The sequence below is a fragment of the Stigmatopora nigra genome, chromosome 2, assembly GCF_051989575.1.
Source record: "Stigmatopora nigra isolate UIUO_SnigA chromosome 2, RoL_Snig_1.1, whole genome shotgun sequence".
In the NCBI taxonomy this organism is placed as follows: Eukaryota; Metazoa; Chordata; class Actinopteri; order Syngnathiformes; family Syngnathidae; genus Stigmatopora; species Stigmatopora nigra.
Genome location: NC_135509.1, coordinates 12,068,947 through 12,086,810, shown reverse-complemented (window position 1 = coordinate 12,086,810; position 17,864 = coordinate 12,068,947). Strand labels below are relative to the sequence as shown.

The window sequence follows — 17,864 nt, the reverse complement described above, 5'->3', positions numbered from 1 at the left end:
GAATTGAATTTGCACAATTTTTAAGTAGGCTGAAGAAACTTAGAAGTTTGCCACTCTGAAAAATAGAATAAAAATTCATGTTCAAAGCAATTGTATAAAAAAATAAGTTAGCTGCATATCAGATGAATATTAACCTGTTTTCCATTTAATTTGCTGCATGCCTATATAGTTTATTTAAAATGATTCAAAACGAGGTATATGCGGTATATATTGGTTAAATATGTACGTACATATCATAGCCAGTAGAGGACAGCAGATAGTCGCTAATATGGCATTGCTGTTAGTTTTTTCTGCAATGACAAGGTCACAAAGGGTTCATTCATTTTACTTGCTACTTAGCTTCACAAAAGTCGTGGGGGTGCTGGAGCCCATCCCAGGCAACTATGGGCAGCATGCGGGAATATCTTGAGTTGGTTGTCAAACAATCCCTGGGCACCAGAAGACAACGACTATTCGCGCTCACATTTGCATCTAGGGGCAAGTTAGTGTTCAAGCAGCCTACCATTTATGAGATGTGTGAGGGAACCTGGAGAAAACCCACACAGGCCCGGGCGAGAAAATCCCAACTCCAAACTGGAAGCTCAGAATCGGCGATTGATTTATAGATGTCAAAACTGTGAGATGGATGTGACTCAATCTTCCCGTCATATTATCATATATGTTAATTTACTTAGTTATTTGACAAATGCAAACAAAACCTGGTGAATTATTGACTAATTTACAAACATTCATAACAATTTTATCTGGCAATGACTATTGGCTCTTGTTTTGTTGAATATGCACTGTGGTAAAATGACTGCCAAGCTGTGGTTTATGAAAAGCCAAGCCAAAAATTGAGCAATCTATACTCAAATCCAAGCTGATTTGGTCTGTTATGTCTAGTCGGAATCAGTTTGCAGTCAGTCGGGCGGCTTACTCTATTGCAGCTACTTGATGTTCTCCTCTTGTGTGCATAAGGGTGTCAAATCCTTGCACAGATGACAGAGGGTGTAATCGCAAGCTATGTGATTTGACAATACCGCTCTTAGAAACTATTCAACACTGGGCCTGTCCTTGACCCTTAAGGAGCTTGTAATGTGGCCTTTTTTTCCCCTCCACACTCTTTTGTGTTTACCGGCAGAAACGAGCAGAGGGGAAAAAGGGGAGTCGAGGGGGGACCAACCACCGAGTGAAGGCTTTTGGCCCCTCTTTGCCAACGGCAGTCACATTAGGGAAGCGCTGCACACAGAAACACACACACACGGGTCTCCTGGTGTGCACTCATTTCATGAAGAGGGAGTGGTGAGGGTCGGCGGGTGAGGAAGAGGGAGACGCAGAGTGTGGGGGGGTTGGGGGTCAATTTTAATGGCTGTTCTGCCTCTCCACGGGAGGACGCGGTCTGCAGAGGCTAGTGGTCCTGCAGCTTAGCACCAGGAGCTCCACGTTACCCAGTTATCCATGACAACCAGAGAGGGAACATGCAAAAGCTCAGCTGTGGCCACTGAGCACTCAGTTGGAGCACAGAGGGAAGAACAAAGCAGCCAGTGATTTTCATTTCCCCCCTCCCTTCTTTTGTCTGCTTGACTTTGTCCACGCACACAAACAAGTGTCCCGCTTTTCTTTACTGGACATAAAGAAGCTTTTGAAGAAGAATCTCACCCTAAATAAACTTGCACATACTATACTTGAGTGGCCAATTGATTTAAAAAAAATAAGATTCTTTCCATGGGATTATGTATATAGTTTTTTTCCTGTGATAAACAGCTTTAAGAATTGATTTTTTTTTAAATGGGTTCGAAGCTAAAGCAGACTGAATATGAACATACATTTTATGGTCTGGACCCAAAGTGTAAAAAATGCTAATTATAACGGTTAGGCTCTGCTTTGCTTAAATGAATGGGCTTAAAACTAATCCTTTCAGAGACTCCCCTGAAGAAATTGCTACAAATGAGTAAAATATTAAACCCTTTTAAGACAAAGGGAGGCATTTAGACGTGGAACATGCTCAAATGCCGCAAAGAAATATTCATTTTTAAGTGAATCCACGGCTTTGTTTTTTATCGCATGCAAATTAAAAGAATTCTTGTAAATTTGCAATCTTTTTAGGGTTTCACCATTGAGCTAAACATTGTGAATGCTTGTGCAAAAACTGTATGTCAGACATGGGCAAACTATTCCACATAGGGCCACAATGTGTTCATTCCAGCCCATAACGAAGACACCTTTTCATCAATCTGGTGTGCAATCAGTGGATTGCAGTCAGGTGTTTCTTGTTTTATACAGAAATCTCATTGTTCCTGATCGGTTGGAGCAAAAACCTGCACCCATAGTGGCCCTGGAGGACCGGTTTGCATACCCCAGCTGTATATCCTTTGTCTGGGCAGCCCGGTGACTGAATGGTTAGTATGTCAGCCTCTAAGTTTTGGGGTCCCGGGTTCAAATTCAGGTTGGTCCACCTGTGTGGATTTTGCATGTCCTACCTCAGAAAATGAATGACAGTTTCCCAACTTTTGGCCAAAGAAAATTCATTCATTCATTTAATGAACCACTTGATCCTCGGAAGGATGCTTGTTTTCTGAATGTGGGAAGAAACTGGAGTACCCGGAGAAAACTCCCACGGAACATGCAAACTCCTCTCAGGTGGACCAATCTGGATTTGAACCCAGTACCCCAGAGCTGTGACGCTGACGCACTAACCATTCAATCCACTGATCCACTTACTTGGAAAACTATTCCAGCTAATTCCGTTTCACTGAACCCACTGGAATCCAACTCCATCTTTTCGCCCAGTCTCACACATACAAGCGTAGTGACCACATTTGTCCACTGGTAGGCACTGTCGGCCAACTCTCCTCGTGCACTCACAGCTTCTCTCTCAGCCTCCCTCCCTCTCTCTCGCTCTCTTTCTCTCTTACTCTTTTTCTCTCCCTCTCTCCCCCGTCAAGCCCTGCCTGCCTCTCTGCCTCAGCCAACCCGGGCTGTGCCGAGCTGCTCCCTGCGGGATCAGAGCGCTCCCCCGCCGGGACCCTTCTCTCACATCCCCCTGCTGGGACGCGGCTACATTTCCAGCCAAGCACTGCCTGCCTTGGCTTTATTATGTGTGTCTGCGCCGCAGCCCCGCCAGCAGAGGCAGGCAGAGGAGGCGGAGGGAGACTGGTAGCCAGAGTCAGGACAAAGAAAAAGCAGGGAGACAGAGGCTAGCGAATATCTGGCTCTTATTAACACCGCAGGGCACAGGGCTTTGGGAAATAAGAACACGTTCCTTGTCAAATTCCTCACGCGAGGGGGGTGCAGACGCGCCATGTCCGTGCCACCCGAGCACTACTAGCCGAGGGACGGAGCCCGATTGACGCTTTCCCGGAGGGGCAAAAAAACAGATCAACTCAAAACTAGAAACAGACACTAATTCACATTAGTAAAGGGAACATTAATTCCATCGGAATCGCGTTTTTTTCCATTATTTTTTTTTGCACAAGCGTGCATTTATTCTACAGGTTGCTTCCTGTTTGTAGAGATCGAGCTACCAGCTGACGCAAATTGCTGCAGACTCCACGCATTCCCGGTTCGCTTTCGCCGGATCCACGGGGTGTTTTTATTTTTTTTGTAGCCCCCTGTTACGCCGACCCGAACGAACGAAGGTGCCGCATTGCAACAGGCGAAGTAGCCGAGTGGAGGCGGAGGAGGGTGGTTTAACCCTCGGCTGTGCCCGCCTGCACGGTGCGCTGAAAACACGGAACGGAGCACCCCCACCAAAAAAAAGGCAATAACAGACGAATTCAACCGAGAGCAGAAATGTCCAGACGGAAACAAGCCAAGCCGCGCTCTGTCAAAGGTAAGAAAATCAATGCATCAATTAAATACAGATAAAAAACACGCGTCATGTACTTTGCATTTTAAAATCCAGCGCGCAACTCTCATGCATCTTTGGTCACTTGACTTTTAATTTAGACTAAGGTTTGAAAGTGGAACTGATTAAACTGTTTTCTGTGATTTAGTGAAAAGATTAGAAAAGTGCATTTGGTCAAGTCAATAGTTTTCAAATCAATTTTTAAAATTGATTATAGTGCATCCCCTGACGTCCTCTAATTGCTTCCATCCTGTAAAACCTCGACTGTGCAGTGTGTTGTGTCTCCTTGTTTTGTCAGTCGGATTTTTATTATGAGTTGGATTTAATACATGTCACACTTTTGTTTTGTTTTGCATCTTTTCGTCCTTCTAAGTGTTGATGCCTCTCATCCAAGATCTGAGGAATGTCAGTCATCACTCTTGTTTTTCCACGCTTTTACATGTGCCTTCTTCATACGCTGGCGTGATGCCCATTGGTTGTATGCTGACTGCTTTATTGTAATATTGCCAAATTATTTTCCCATCATGTTGAAGATTCAGATTTTTTCCCACACTCCCCCTCAATTGAATGAAACAAGCCTACTTTTTAATTACTTCAATATAGTATTCATTTGAGTGCACGGGTGAGTGGGCATCATGCAGGAGGGCATGTGGTGGCCTTGGCCTCCATGTTTCCTTTATGGAACCCAGATGGGCAACGGGATGGGCTGACCATGTGGTCGAAACCCCCCTCCCCCATTTCCCATTTCCCATTTCCTTCCCCATAGAGCCTGCTTGCCCCAATCGGACTGTCTAGGCTCTAGGTAGTCACCGGACCTGATACTAATTTCAATGTGCTACTGCGTTTGACAGAACTTTTTAATCTAAAGGAAGATTTATTGTCCTGTAAGATGTGTTTGGTTTATTTGTCAATGTGCAAAATCCAAACAAAAAGCGCCTGGCTTGTGTGATTATGGGATGCTCGGCCAAAATGAAATGGTCAAATTTGGAAAACTGTTGCATCTGATTAAAACCTGGTCTTGAATTTACCACTTCAAAAAATACTTAAAGCAATTTAGGGAAAACTTATTTTTTTAAACTATTAGTCACTGGGTTAATAGTTTTTTTTTTTTTTTAACAATTTGTGGTATCATTTTTTCCCTCTTAAAATGAAAGCTTTATGACCATTCCCATGCATACAAGCCGTGACATTTGAAGCTTATTGTTAGTCAAGCCTGACCAATTAAACTTTCTACGCTTCAAAATTATGAAGCTTTTTCATAGTGGTAATGCAAAAATTCAATTAACTTTTAGTTAACCTCGAAAATCAATATCGGCGGCAGATTTTCCGGTTGTTGAACATTTAATCAGATACTCGTTTGAATGTGAATCAACTAGAAATTACTGTACTCAAATTCCAAAAAGGATATTTAATATTGAAAACCAGTAAAGCAATGTGCTCAATTTCTACAGTTCTTATTTCTACCATCAGTGAAAAGGTGTGCTTCAATGTACTGCGAAAAAAGGTGAATAAAATAATGCTTGTATTAATATATAAAAACAAACAGCCTTGAAAAAAATGATGTTAAATGTGATATATTTTCACATTTAAATGTGATTTACTGCTTATACTTTCCCCCATTTTATTACACTAATAAAGCTGGGTCGATAAACTTCAACTTTGTAGTCTATAGGAAAATGTAGACAGTTTCTTGAATGGGTTGTTTTACATTTCCTCAGTGTTGTAGTTAGTTGCAAAAGAATATCAATATTATAAAGTTAATCAAAATCTTTCCATCATAGTGCCAAGTGCAGTATGTATTAGAAAATATATCTTGTCACCGTTATAATAATTATTAACCCATAAGTCAAGATGTTAGTTTAATCACGGTAGTTCGCATGCGCAAATACTCCGACTATAATACTAGAAATTTGATTTATTTTGGATGGCACAGCCAATCAGTTTATTGCTTATACTTATTATTGCAATTAAAAAGCAAAGTCATATTAATTTCTGTCAAACCTAGTGCTATTCAATGATGCACATTACGTAGGTGTAGCCAATGTATTGGCAAAACATTTATTCATTTATTGAACCGCTTGTGAAAATATGTTCTGACCGTATAAACTGCAGTATAAGGTAGTATTGTCTTCAGACATTGAGTTGCTCCTTCCCTACATCTACGATTTAGTATTTGGCTTTAATATTAGTGATGCTTGTGTTCACATACAAATCATTTGTTTGGTACAGACATTGTGTTTTACTTGCTTGGGAGATCTGCATTCTCAAGCTTTTGTTTGCATTCATCAGATATTTGGCTCTGTCATGAAAAAAAAAAACAGTCTGATCTCAGCATATGGGATATAACCAGCTTAGCTTTAGTCAGGTGAAGCGGAGCGAAGCAAAGTCCAGGGCAAAGGACTACCACTACCACCTCTGGCACTCTGTGTATCTCCACCTCAGGTGACGCTGGCCTTGTAGTTTAGCTTGCTTAAGCCGATGTGTAGTCACGCATCCGTGTGTTCATGCCTTTTGCTATCTCCCCTTCACACCTTGCCCTACTGACAGCTTGACAAGAACCGACATTGTGGGATGTGGAGGGAGAAGGTGGGAGATTGAGTTGGAGGGGAACACAGAGGGGTGAAGGGTAAAGGGGAGGAGAGGTGTTTTGGGGTGGGCAACACTTGCTCAGAGCAGGTGAGTAGGCAGGCGAAAGGGAGCAACGGAGGCCAGAGTGAGGTGAGCATCACCGGGGGATTATCGCTGTTTTCATGTTCTTCTGTCTTTCACCTGCTCACCCAAGTCTAACTCGCTGGCTTGTGCTGGCCAGTCAAAACAATTGGAGGAAAAACACCCACCTCATCCATCTTCTGCTTGCCATTCCCAATGACGGATAGTACGCTATAAAATCACGTTTTCATCCTAGGAAGTGCTTTGCTTACGGGGTTACACTGTTATTTTACAATATCATGTTTAACCAAACAGTTTTGTTTTACTAGCACTTTGCCTGTTTGTAAACATATGCCACAAGGCCGTAATTAATTGAGTATTGATCCTACACAATTGCACGTTGTTTGTGGACGCTCTGTTTAAAGGCTGATTGCTACAAAAATTTAATAGACACAAATTGTTAATTTAACAAATGGTTGTTAATTGTGTTCTAAAGAGGTTGAGGCAAAAGAGAGGGTTTTACTTGAAGGAGACACTATTTTAGTTAGTCATATATCATAGTATTGGTAAAGTAGCCCAAATATAACATGTGATTTCTTAATATAGCATATTGCACTAGATCCAAGTTTTAACAGCTCGTAACGCTCCACCAAGCTTTAATTTATTGAAAACTTGTCACCTTGCTCTCTTTTGTAAAATGTAATGTTTAAATATGCAATTTGAACTCTTTTATGTTTCAATCTTTACATAATTCACCCCGTCTCATCTTTAGATTAGGTCTGTATTAGCAGTAGGGCACTCGGCTAATTGCAGTCGGTTAATTGAACATGGACAAATGGCGGTAGAAATGCATGACGGGATAAGAGAAGAGGCGGGGTGAGGAGGTAGCCAACGAGCAAGAGCCGCTTCTCTCTTATCAAAATATTATTTCAGTGGATTAATCCGTTTTTAATGTGCGTCTTTAGTGGGGCGCAGCGGCAAAAAACCCTCCTGCTCGGTCTGCTCCGCAAACCTCTCTATCCTATCTCTCCTCACGCTCTCAGCTCTTAGTCCCTCATGAGTCTCTCATGCATTATGTAGTGATGATTATTACTTAATTACACATTAATAAATCCGCTTCATTTGCAGGACATTAAACTAGAGTTGAGCACATATGACAGGGAGACGGCGGTCGGCGGGAGACGGGAAAAGGGGGTGAAACAGGGAGCACTTACTCTTGAGCGTCTGTTAGGTTTGTTTAGATTGTTGTTTACACTCATCCCAGCCTGACGAGTTTTTTTTTCTTGGTGAATGCGAGCGACGGATGAGAAACCAGCAAGCAAGTCAATTCCTTTAGGCTAATGGCATCAATTTCACTCAATCGCTTCCTTTTAGCATCTTCCTACTGTTTTCACCCTGTCTCATTGTTTTTTGGCACCATGTAAACAGATTTTGAGTTGAATTATTAAGAACTGAGGCTAGATGCTCTTCACATGATGCTTGTTTGCGCTTCTTTGTTCTTTTTTGTTTTTTTTAATGAATAAACTTTAAGTGAAATTTAATTTCAAGTGATCTTAATCTAAAAAGAGACGCTAGGGCAGTCATTATTCATTACTGCATGTTAAAGTTATTGTCAATTAAGTGTTCAAGACATTAAATTAAGTGGCGCCAAGCTGCCAAAAAAGTAAAAATTAATTGAGGTCGGGAAATAGCATTAAGTTCCGATGCAGTTTAGAGCTTTTAAGAGACTCGCCTGATTTACGTGACAACATACAGATTGTTGTGTCACTCTTCTTTTTACAAGCTTTGTGTTTGTCCACACTGTTGCTTTGTTATTGCACGTTTTGTCTGTTCTTTTCTACTTTTGCTTTCCACCATTTCTTCTCCGGCCACATCTGGCTTTATAATTAGAGTAGCGTTAATGCACGTGGTCTCTCGCTGGCTCTTTTAAAACCTATTCTCCTTGCGCTGGTCAATTTGTAATACTGAAAGTATTTATTTTTAACAGTTGAAAAACTGACTGCATTTTAAATAACACACTCGAAAAATTCTAGCTGTATTAGAGAGAGCTTGTTTTGAAAGTAATGTACTGCATTCAACCATTTGTTCCAAAATTGAAGAGAAATTCCAGTATCTAATTTCTGCTTATCAATAGCAATCATGTCATGTTACTTTAAAAGAAATAGTGCAAGCATTGTTTGGTTAAAAATAAGGGGCTGCTCTTGCGTAAAAGGTTGTATTCGATTTGGAAAAAGGCTCGTCAAACTATTTAATGGCTTTTTTGGAAAGCTTTGTTTGAAATTGTATTGACTTTGACTACTCAGCGGGGAATGGATTTGAATTTTGATTTTTAATGGGACAAAGCAAGCTAATATACAATTGGCGATTTGGTGGAACCCAGCGGCACATGCATTGAACATAATGGGGTTCACGTTGATCCGGACCCAATTAGTGGTAAATTATAACACTCATGAAGGCTCCAAATGGGACAAACCTGTATTTTTTGTAGCATTTTTTGACAAGCTACTTTTGGAATATGGCAACCCTTGTAAGAATGAGTGGCCTCGAAAATGAAAGAATGATTACTTTTAGAGGTGTGCAAGTATATAATCTCATCTCATATTCTGAACCGCTTCATCCTCAGGGTTGCGGGGGGTGCTTGGTCCTATCCCAGCTGACCAGAAGTGGGGGACACCAACCTAAAATCAACCTAAAATGCATGTTTTTGGAATGTGGGAGGAAACTGGAGTATTACCCTTTTGCTTCTTTTTTTAGAGATATATGAGCTTTTTGCTTTGTGAAGCTGTTCAATTTCAAGCTGTCATTTAGTGTTCAATAAGCATTGGTTGATGGTTCTTTATATATCATTGGTTTAGTGTAGCGTGTGACTGATCCCTCAGCAGGTTTGCAAATGGATTGATGGTGACAGATGTATGAGGGCCATGTCATCTGATGGCTGGACTCCACTTTATATTCTGTGGTATTTGTGTGATTGCAACCAGAAACGGCAATTGCTTTTGGATGCCAACATAAATTCCTTATCAGCAGCTGACCTGGTGCGCTCGTGCAGGGGTGTGTGTATGGGGGAAACCAGGCATAACGGACTAGGATTGTGCCATTTTTGCAGCTTTGTGGACCTTGTTTATCTCCTGCTAACTCACTGGACCTTAACTCTTATACCTCTGGAGAGACCCCTACGTGGCCACTGCACGGTGGTCCCAAAAGACTTAACTCATTGGCTGCCATTGCTTGCATCAAATCCATTTAGAAACTTGACTTTATGGCAAAACCTAAGTATTGTATTGGGTGTTGATTGCCACCAATGAGAGCAAATGGGTTAATATCATTGCTCGATATGAATGCACAACTGTGGACGCCCCTTCCTGAAGCTTTTCTCCAGTCAATAGCAATTCTCTCTTGACTCCATCCTCAACCCTTCTCTAATGATACGGCTGTACATTAAACATTACTGGTGGGGGTAATTACCAGCACCCCTCTTCATACGTCCCTGTTTCATCATATATTTATTAGATTCAGTGCTTTTTGTCTCTCTCCTCAAAGGTCTGCAATTTTTATGTAACATTTTAGTGCACTGTTGTAGCTCTCTGGCCACCCAGATTATTTTTTGTCTCGTTTTCCGTTTGCGTGAGACGAGCCAGTGTCAATTGTGAAGTCTTAAAGAAGACAAGCTAACTGCGTCATGTTTGTTTTTCAATGGACATTTTGACTGACTTTTGTAGTTTGGTTCGCAATAGAGCTACACTTGCCCGTTTTTAGTGCTAGAGTCTTTAGTTGGTTTTTCTACGTCCTTTCTATTCACTTTCCAGTCAAAAGGCAAGAGGGCCCCCCTGTGAGCCATACAATAGAACGGGTGGGGGTGACAGCAAAAGAGAATTTGAAAGCAATAGTGACAACTAATGAAATTAAGCAGAATAGAATTGGTAGCAGAGAACTTATATATATATATATTTTTTAGATCTTCGCAGACAACACAAAGATTTTCAGCTCAGTCTAATGACATTGTAAAAGGTTTCATTTGAAGAGAAATTGTCAAACGTGCTAAAATTAAGGTACTGTACAATCATGGGGTAATTCTGAAAGCGCCTAGCTCAGTAATTACTGGTAAACTTTTTTGGTGAATACTTGATTAACTTTTCACAAGTGATTACACTTGAGCAGCAAGAAAATCCTGCTTGCTAAAATATTACATTTCGCTCCACTGGATTCCCCCATTAGCTGGTCTTAAAAGCTCATTAATTAGTGATATGTTTTAGACTACAATAATGCTTCCATTTAATATGAGGTATTAGGGCCATGTTAAAAAAGGGTTGGAGGGATGGGTGATTTAATTATGGAGAAAAATGTTCGGAGAATAAAAACCTAAAGTTGTAGGGTATTCATATTTTTACTATGATTATTACTATTATTATCATTACTATTATTATTATTCAGTTTTAGATACATTTTTAAATAAAAAAATGCAATAAAGGAATAAATACTTTTTCCACAAAGGCACAAATGCATGGGCTTGGGAAAACCATTCAATATAATGTTTTTCGTCACATATGTTTAGCTAATACACAAGGCAAGAAAACATATTGTTGCTGAGCAGATTTGCCTATTGGGACCTGAAGAGTCACATATTTGTGGATTATTATTTTCAGCATTTTAAAGTTATTTGAATAAAAGTTTGTTTTATATTTGATCTTTTAAGGTTTGGTAAAACAGACTTTGCCTCTTGGTTCTTAACTTTTAAATTTTTAGGGTTTGAAAACATACATATGCAATACATTTTCCTTTTTCAGTGTCAATTATTCATTGATTTACACTCTTTGTGGTCTGCCCTGATTCCTTTGCTCTGGGAATAGTGGGGATTTAGTATCCCTATACGAGCTCAGTTCCGGAACGCATAAAGCTCGTATCTCAAGGTCTGTATTCTCTTTGTCTCAAAATAAACATGGCAGGTTTGTTGTTTGCCCTGAAATGACACAAATCGGTTTATTTGTCTTTTCCTCTTCTCCTAATCAAGTATGTATCAAGCTAAATGCTGCCTAAGCATGAAATTGGCGTCTTCAGTCACGAAATGCTCCCCAGCCTGTACTACATGAGAAGGCAATTATGAAGCCCTCCACCCTCCACCTTGTTCTCCTCCACTTCTTTGCATGTGATCTGTTTCTGCTCTTCCTCACTAGTCTGCACTCAGGCTTAGCATTGTTGAACTTGGTACCTGTTTTTAAGTGGCTTGTTCCTGGCAGAGGGGAAGCTACTGGGGAGCTTGTAGTTATTCCTCAAGCTATTTCTGGAGTATACCTCCCCAGTGCAAATGTACTCAAGAGGAATGGCTCCCGCCCCTCTTTCTGTCCATTTTTTTTTTCTCAAGCACTGTCCTCCTCTCACTCGCAAACGCACACAAGGTCTAATCAAAGTGGCATGCCAAGGGTTGTGCCACACAGAATACACACACATTCCTACTCTTGTTACTCTTTTCCTATTGACTCTGACAGCTAAAGAAAAACAAAACAAATAAAAAACAAAACAAATGTTAGATCAGAAGGCTCTTTATTCTCACGCTGTGTTGTTTGGCCTTGAAACATCAACACAGTGTTTGTTGTCATGTGTGAGACACTTCCTTTTTTTTTTTTTTTACGCAGGAGCTTTTTGCTATAGTTTAGTAACCAGTGATGCATTTTCCTGTAGGGTAAAATGTTTGTTTATGTAATTTTGCTGTAAATAATGTTTTTTTGTGTTGTATGTGGTTCAGTGTGCAATGTACAGTAAAATTGGAGAGGTTGTTTGGAAACTAAGCCTGATAAAGCCATAATGTCCCCATATACCATAAGAATCTAATAAATGGCAAAAAGGGGAAGATGTGGTAACTGAAGAAAGTCAAATATTGTTAAAAAATGGGACGCTTGACCAGGATAAGAACAGTCAAGGGATTTGGGGGGGGAATAATATGTATGGTGCAATGAAGCTTGTCCGTCAGGCTTTGTAGTGATGTTGCTTCTCCTCCAGCCATCTAAGCCCTCTGCACCCGTTGTCCCTTTGCATACACACACACATGTACTTGCAAACAAAAGCACAAAAACATAAACATTCCCAAACCTCCAACTGGCCTGGCACTCTCTATGTGCATGCACTGTTTTGTATTTTAAGGCGGTTTTGTTCCAACTGCCGGCGGATACAGAGAGCGGTTTTAGTGCTGATAAAAGTATTTGGTTAATCAGCTTCTGGCCTTGTCCCCCGACAAGTGAGCCTAGCATGTGCGTGTGTTTAACACAGACGGTTGAAGTTGGGGAGACTCCCAAGGGTGGCGAGCTGGGGATAAAGATTGGCATCAATCCTCTGCCAATAGTGTCATAAAGATGTTCCGGTGGGACGAGAGGGCAGCCAATGAGAGGGTCTGTGTGGAGTTGGTGGGACATAACAAGTTGGGAAGGGGAGGTGAGGAACAGGAAGTAGGTTGGAGAGAAGAGGATGCAGAGAATGCATTTGAAGGAAGAGAGGAAAGTATCTGGGATCAGGAGAGAGAGTTAGAACGGAGAGAGAGTGAGAGGGAGTCGGATGACAATTACCCTCTTGACTTCTGTCCAGTACCAGTTGTCAATCAGCTGTCTCTCCTGGGAAAAAGCAGTTTATCATTGGTTGTACTGACCCACATTCCGCCCCTTTGGGCCTCATGGCCGGCGTGTGATTGGCCGCTGTGACCTGTTCATCAGCTAGATCTGGGAACACCAAAGCCTTGGGCTGCTTTGGGAATACGTGGCCTTGATACACTTTTTCTGTGTGTGTGTCTATGCATGTGTGCCTGTTGTTTTTGGAGAAAAAAAGACTTCTTTGTTAAGGTTGTAACTGTTTTTGTGAGGCTCGGAACAGACAAAGACATGAGATCAAGAGTGACTTTTGAGGGATGTGGGGAAGACGTGAGCTAATGGTACAAAAATCACATGATGGAATAAGACCAAGCTTGACAAAAAGCAGTTGTCAGGGAACCCCATTGAATGAAGAGACAAGTGAAGAGGGAATGAAGATGGCTGTCAATGGCAACCAATGAGTTAATGACAGTTGTACTGTAAATTCTGTGGTTGAAAATCTTCAGCTAAATTTTCACCATTAATGTGTTCCATAGTATTCGGCCTAGAAGTTTTTTTTTTCCCTCTTACCTTGGCTGCATATTGAATTGTGAAGATGTCTTCCTGCAACATTCACATACCAACAGTGTATCTCCTTTCCTTATGTCCCCCTTGAACAGTTAACTAAAGAGATAGCACTCTTGATGCATCTCTAATTACGACAATCATTCGTTGTCTTCCAAGTACTCAAGTTGGGAGAACATGGAGTGAAAACAAAACTACTATTGGAGTCTGCCAGCGAACGCTTAACTCTGTGTGTTCTCTACTATAAATATAAAAAAGATGGACAAAGCAGCAACAAGATAGATCTGCTGTACGTGTATTCGATGTGTCCATTTTATGTATACTATGCGTAACTCTGTTTGTGTTATCCTTTATAAACCTTAAAATGCTTGAACATTCTCTTCTTTGTCCTACTCATGGTTCTACTTGTGTCTTGAGGCCTTCTCACAATCACATTCGCGTTCTTTACAACCCCCTGGTGTGTGCAAGGTTCACACTAACGGTGTATGTCTCTGAGGAGGATGTGGAAATCTAAATAAAGCTTAGTGTGCTTGGCTAATGAAACACACTGAATCCCCCGCAGTCTCATCAAGAAAGAGTAGTTTTTATTAGCTGTGGAGCTGCCAGTACTTTTAGGTACGTCACCTGTACTTTTAACAAGATTTCAAGTAAAGTAGAATGATTGCCAGCAGAGGAATCCTGCCACAAATACATAGACTGTAATGAATGGTTAAAACCATGATCTGTAAACATTTGGGCATGTTTAACTAAGAGGTGCAGTCTTTTGAACCGTTTTTCACCTATTTGTTCTACAACAGTTGTCTTTGAAGAAATTGTATATGAAATTGCAGTATTTCATTGATGTTGTTGTTGCCAAAGGGGTGCTGACGGATATAGGAAAAAGGAGCATTATGATGTGTGGGACTCGTGAGAGAAAAAGGGAGATCAGAGGTGAGAATTGAAAAGAATCGCTTTGCGTAGGGGGGCTTGCAGGAAGCTCCATTGTTTGGTGGCTCCAGCCATTTCCTGTTTGTGTGGCAGCAGTACTTCCCTCCTTCCTGTTGTACCCAGGAAGTCTCTGTCTCATTCCAGGTCTGTTCAGGTTTCTGAGTGTTTCAATGACACTTCAGACTGTCATCACCGCATTCCTTTATTTGAGTTTTTTTCCCCCTAAGAGTCCAAGAACCAAGAGGTTAATGTGTGCCTTTTGTTCAAGCATGGGAGGCAGTGTCCAATTCACGGTTATATTGTTTTGTTGTGCATTATCTTTCAACTTGAGTCTTGGTTCTGGTCTACTAGTTATAGTTTTTCATGCATTCTTGTTCCTTGTATGTTTCTCTGTCTAACTTCTACTTTCCTTTTCAGCAGTGGAAGAAGGTGACTCTTCAGAGTGTGGAGGAACCTGGGACGAATCAACTCTCCAGACAGGTTAGTTTATACAAATACACACGTCACACACACAGTCATGTATGCAGGCCCACAGTTCTGAAGGTGAATATATGGAGATACCTCACACATAAAACACAGTGACCGCCATTGCCTTTGTAATTTCAAATCCGTATGGTATATGAAGGACTTCTCCACGGGATAGGGTGGAAGAAAGAGAGGCTGAAAGATGGCTTGAACATTGGGAGGGATTAGAATGGAAAGATAGATGAAGAAAAAAACAAAAGTGGTGAAATGAACGAGATTTGAAAGAAGCACAGCAAGATGTGGAAAGAGACGGTGAACTCGTTGATCCCTGGAGAAAGACTCAATGGAAAGAGATATGACAAAGGGGACGTGGAGAGCAAGACAGGAGCGATTTGTGTGCTCTTTCACTGCTCTCTGTTGTATGGTGATATCCTGGGAGGAAGTCGGCAAGATGGCCGGCTTTTTATTGTATCTTTTGTTATACTGAAAGTGTTTTTTCCATGTGTTTTAACAAGGTTCACTCTTCCCACATATGATTTGTATTGCAGCCATTTCTCAAGTATATTATGTTTTTGTACATTTCATGCACCCCATAATCACCCTTCAAAATATGTTTAATCTTGGATTAAATCTGAGCCATAGCAAATTGAATAAGAGCATTGGCGTTCCCAAAACACGTACCTCAATTTTTATGATTAGTGTAAAACTAATAGAAAAAACTAATATTTGCGTTATGCTTCTGATATTTTCGTAGGAATTCGTATTGATGTCTGCATAGATTACACATTGGGCACACAAGTCTGATTCATGCTTAATCTGAAATTTGTTTTTATTGTTCTTATAGATAATATATATTATATTAGGCATTACAAATCCTATTGCACTTTAAGCACCATATTTTCCAGAATGAATTGCATGTTTTTCATAGTGTGACCAATACTGAAGTGCGAATAATGATTAGCATTAACCAAAAGAAAATGTGCCAATGAATATCTTATATTATTGACTAACAAAGGGAAATACATATACATCCACAAAAAGTAATAAGTGAATCAAAAATGGGAAAAAAAAGGGTAGAAGAAGTACTAAAGGAAGATTCCCCCTTTGTTGTAGTTTGTGCTTAGCAAAGATGAAATCCCCAAATTCTCCACACACGGGAAAAACAGTAGGACTACTGTAGGTGTTTGCCAGCTGTGGCTACTTTTTACAGCCTATCAGAGAACAGTTAAAACACTTCCTCCGACTGCAGCTCAGCAGGGAAATAAGATACTGCTGAATGCAGTAAATACCAACTTATCACTCTCGCTGCTTCTTCTCGTGCCCTGTCTCCTGCTCTGCTCCATTGGGAGACTTTCATAGAATGACCCTTGGGGGTGAGGAGGGGGTCTGTAATGTAGAGATGCCTCCCTTGCCTGTGCTTCCCTCAACCCTCCTGCTCACTCAGACCTGAGCTCAGGCTCCTCCAGGGGCAGCTATATGGGCCCGTGTCTGTGTGTGTGTGTTTCAGGGGGTGCTGACTGAGGTCCTGGGTGGCTCACAAGAACTGCTGTGTGTGTCAGTTCCTGCAGGAAACTAGAGTCCCATGACACACACGCATGCACACACAAATACATGCACCACGGTGCTATCTCAATGTTACCCCCCCTCTCTTAAAAAGCAAACTGTCCCGTTTTTCCTTATTCAGCCACTCTTACATTTTAGATCGCATGGATGGTTTCCCCCATCTAACATCTTTGTTGTAGTTATCACTCTATTTATACCTATTTGTAAATCTTTCCGTCGCTGTCATCTGTTTCCTTTGGATATCATTCTAATGTTCATGGACTGAGAGTTTGAAAATCATGAAACTAGACTTTGATTTGTGTCCTCTTTTAGAGTTGGTTAGGATGGGGTGAGCAAACCAGAAGAAGGGAGAAAAAAGGAAATTTGGAGGATTACACTATACCGCCCCATCCTGCTATTAAATTTACAAGCTTCCACCCCCTCTGTCTGTTTCTCCCTTGCTTTCTTTGGAAAATGTGTGTTGAGTTTGGAAAGACCCACGGGAGTGAAGGCAGACGGAGGTGGGAGAATGCCTCGGAAGGGAATTGCATCAAGACAATCTTTTCTCCCCCAAATCCTACATCTCAATCTTTCCTTTGTTCCATTGCCATTTCCTCCTCGTCTTCCTCCTCTGTCGCCCCCCCCTCTACCTCACAAAGGACCAGTCGTAGGCCAAAGGTGCCTCACCACCCAACTTTGTTCAGACATCAAAATTCTGCAAGTAAAGGCAGTTTTGTTAAGTTGTGTCCGTCATCTGAAGCCACCACTCTGTACACACCAAGTATTTCTTTTGAAGAACGCTAAAGAGTCCCGTGCAGAACCAGGCAGTGAGTCATCGTGGAAAAGGTTTGTCAGCTCCCCAAGTACAATGTGAGAGACTGGGACCTCTTGCTCTATTGTAGTTGGTCACAGCTTGAGTACAGTGTGCATACTCATGTAACTAAAAGCCAAAACACTCGGATTCGATGAGATAAAACACTTTGTCAGCTTTTAAACTGAAGACAATAATAATACAGCTCAACCTCATTAGCCTGCAGTCTATCATAGCTGGCATGGCGGAATGGCCATATACTCACAATGGGTAGCCAAAGTCAGGGCTCATATTGTCAAACAACCATTCACATTCACAATCTACATATCAAAATCTACAGGGGATTTAAAAAAAACATTTTTTTTCTTATATCTTCTGAGAAGAATCATTGTTAATCCTCCAAAGGATCCACTATTGTTATCAATATCATCTTCGTGTCTTCCACGTAGTAGAAAACGACTGTTTGAATGAACTGAATTCCATTTACAGTAGAGGGTTATTGGGTAGG

The 17,864-nt window shown here is 41.1% G+C and overlaps 1 protein-coding gene across 5 annotated transcripts in view; it reads left to right on the top strand.

Moving 5' to 3' along the window:
- The first annotated feature begins 2,916 nt into the window (after positions 1-2,916).
- The window catches only part of znf423 (zinc finger protein 423), an 83,574-nt gene continuing 68,626 nt past the window's right edge, over positions 2,917-17,864 (top strand). For 2 of the 5 annotated variants that reach the window (XM_077710623.1, XM_077710622.1), the window contains exons 1-2: positions 2,918-3,811; positions 14,956-15,018. In XM_077710623.1, coding sequence (XP_077566749.1) covers positions 3,772-3,811; positions 14,956-15,018 — 103 coding nt within the window. In that variant the 5' untranslated portion in view covers positions 2,918-3,771. Of the gene's footprint in view, positions 3,812-14,955; positions 15,019-17,864 lie in introns of all 5 variants that reach the window. The other 3 variants (XM_077710618.1, XM_077710621.1, XM_077710620.1) reach the window with 3 other exon arrangements.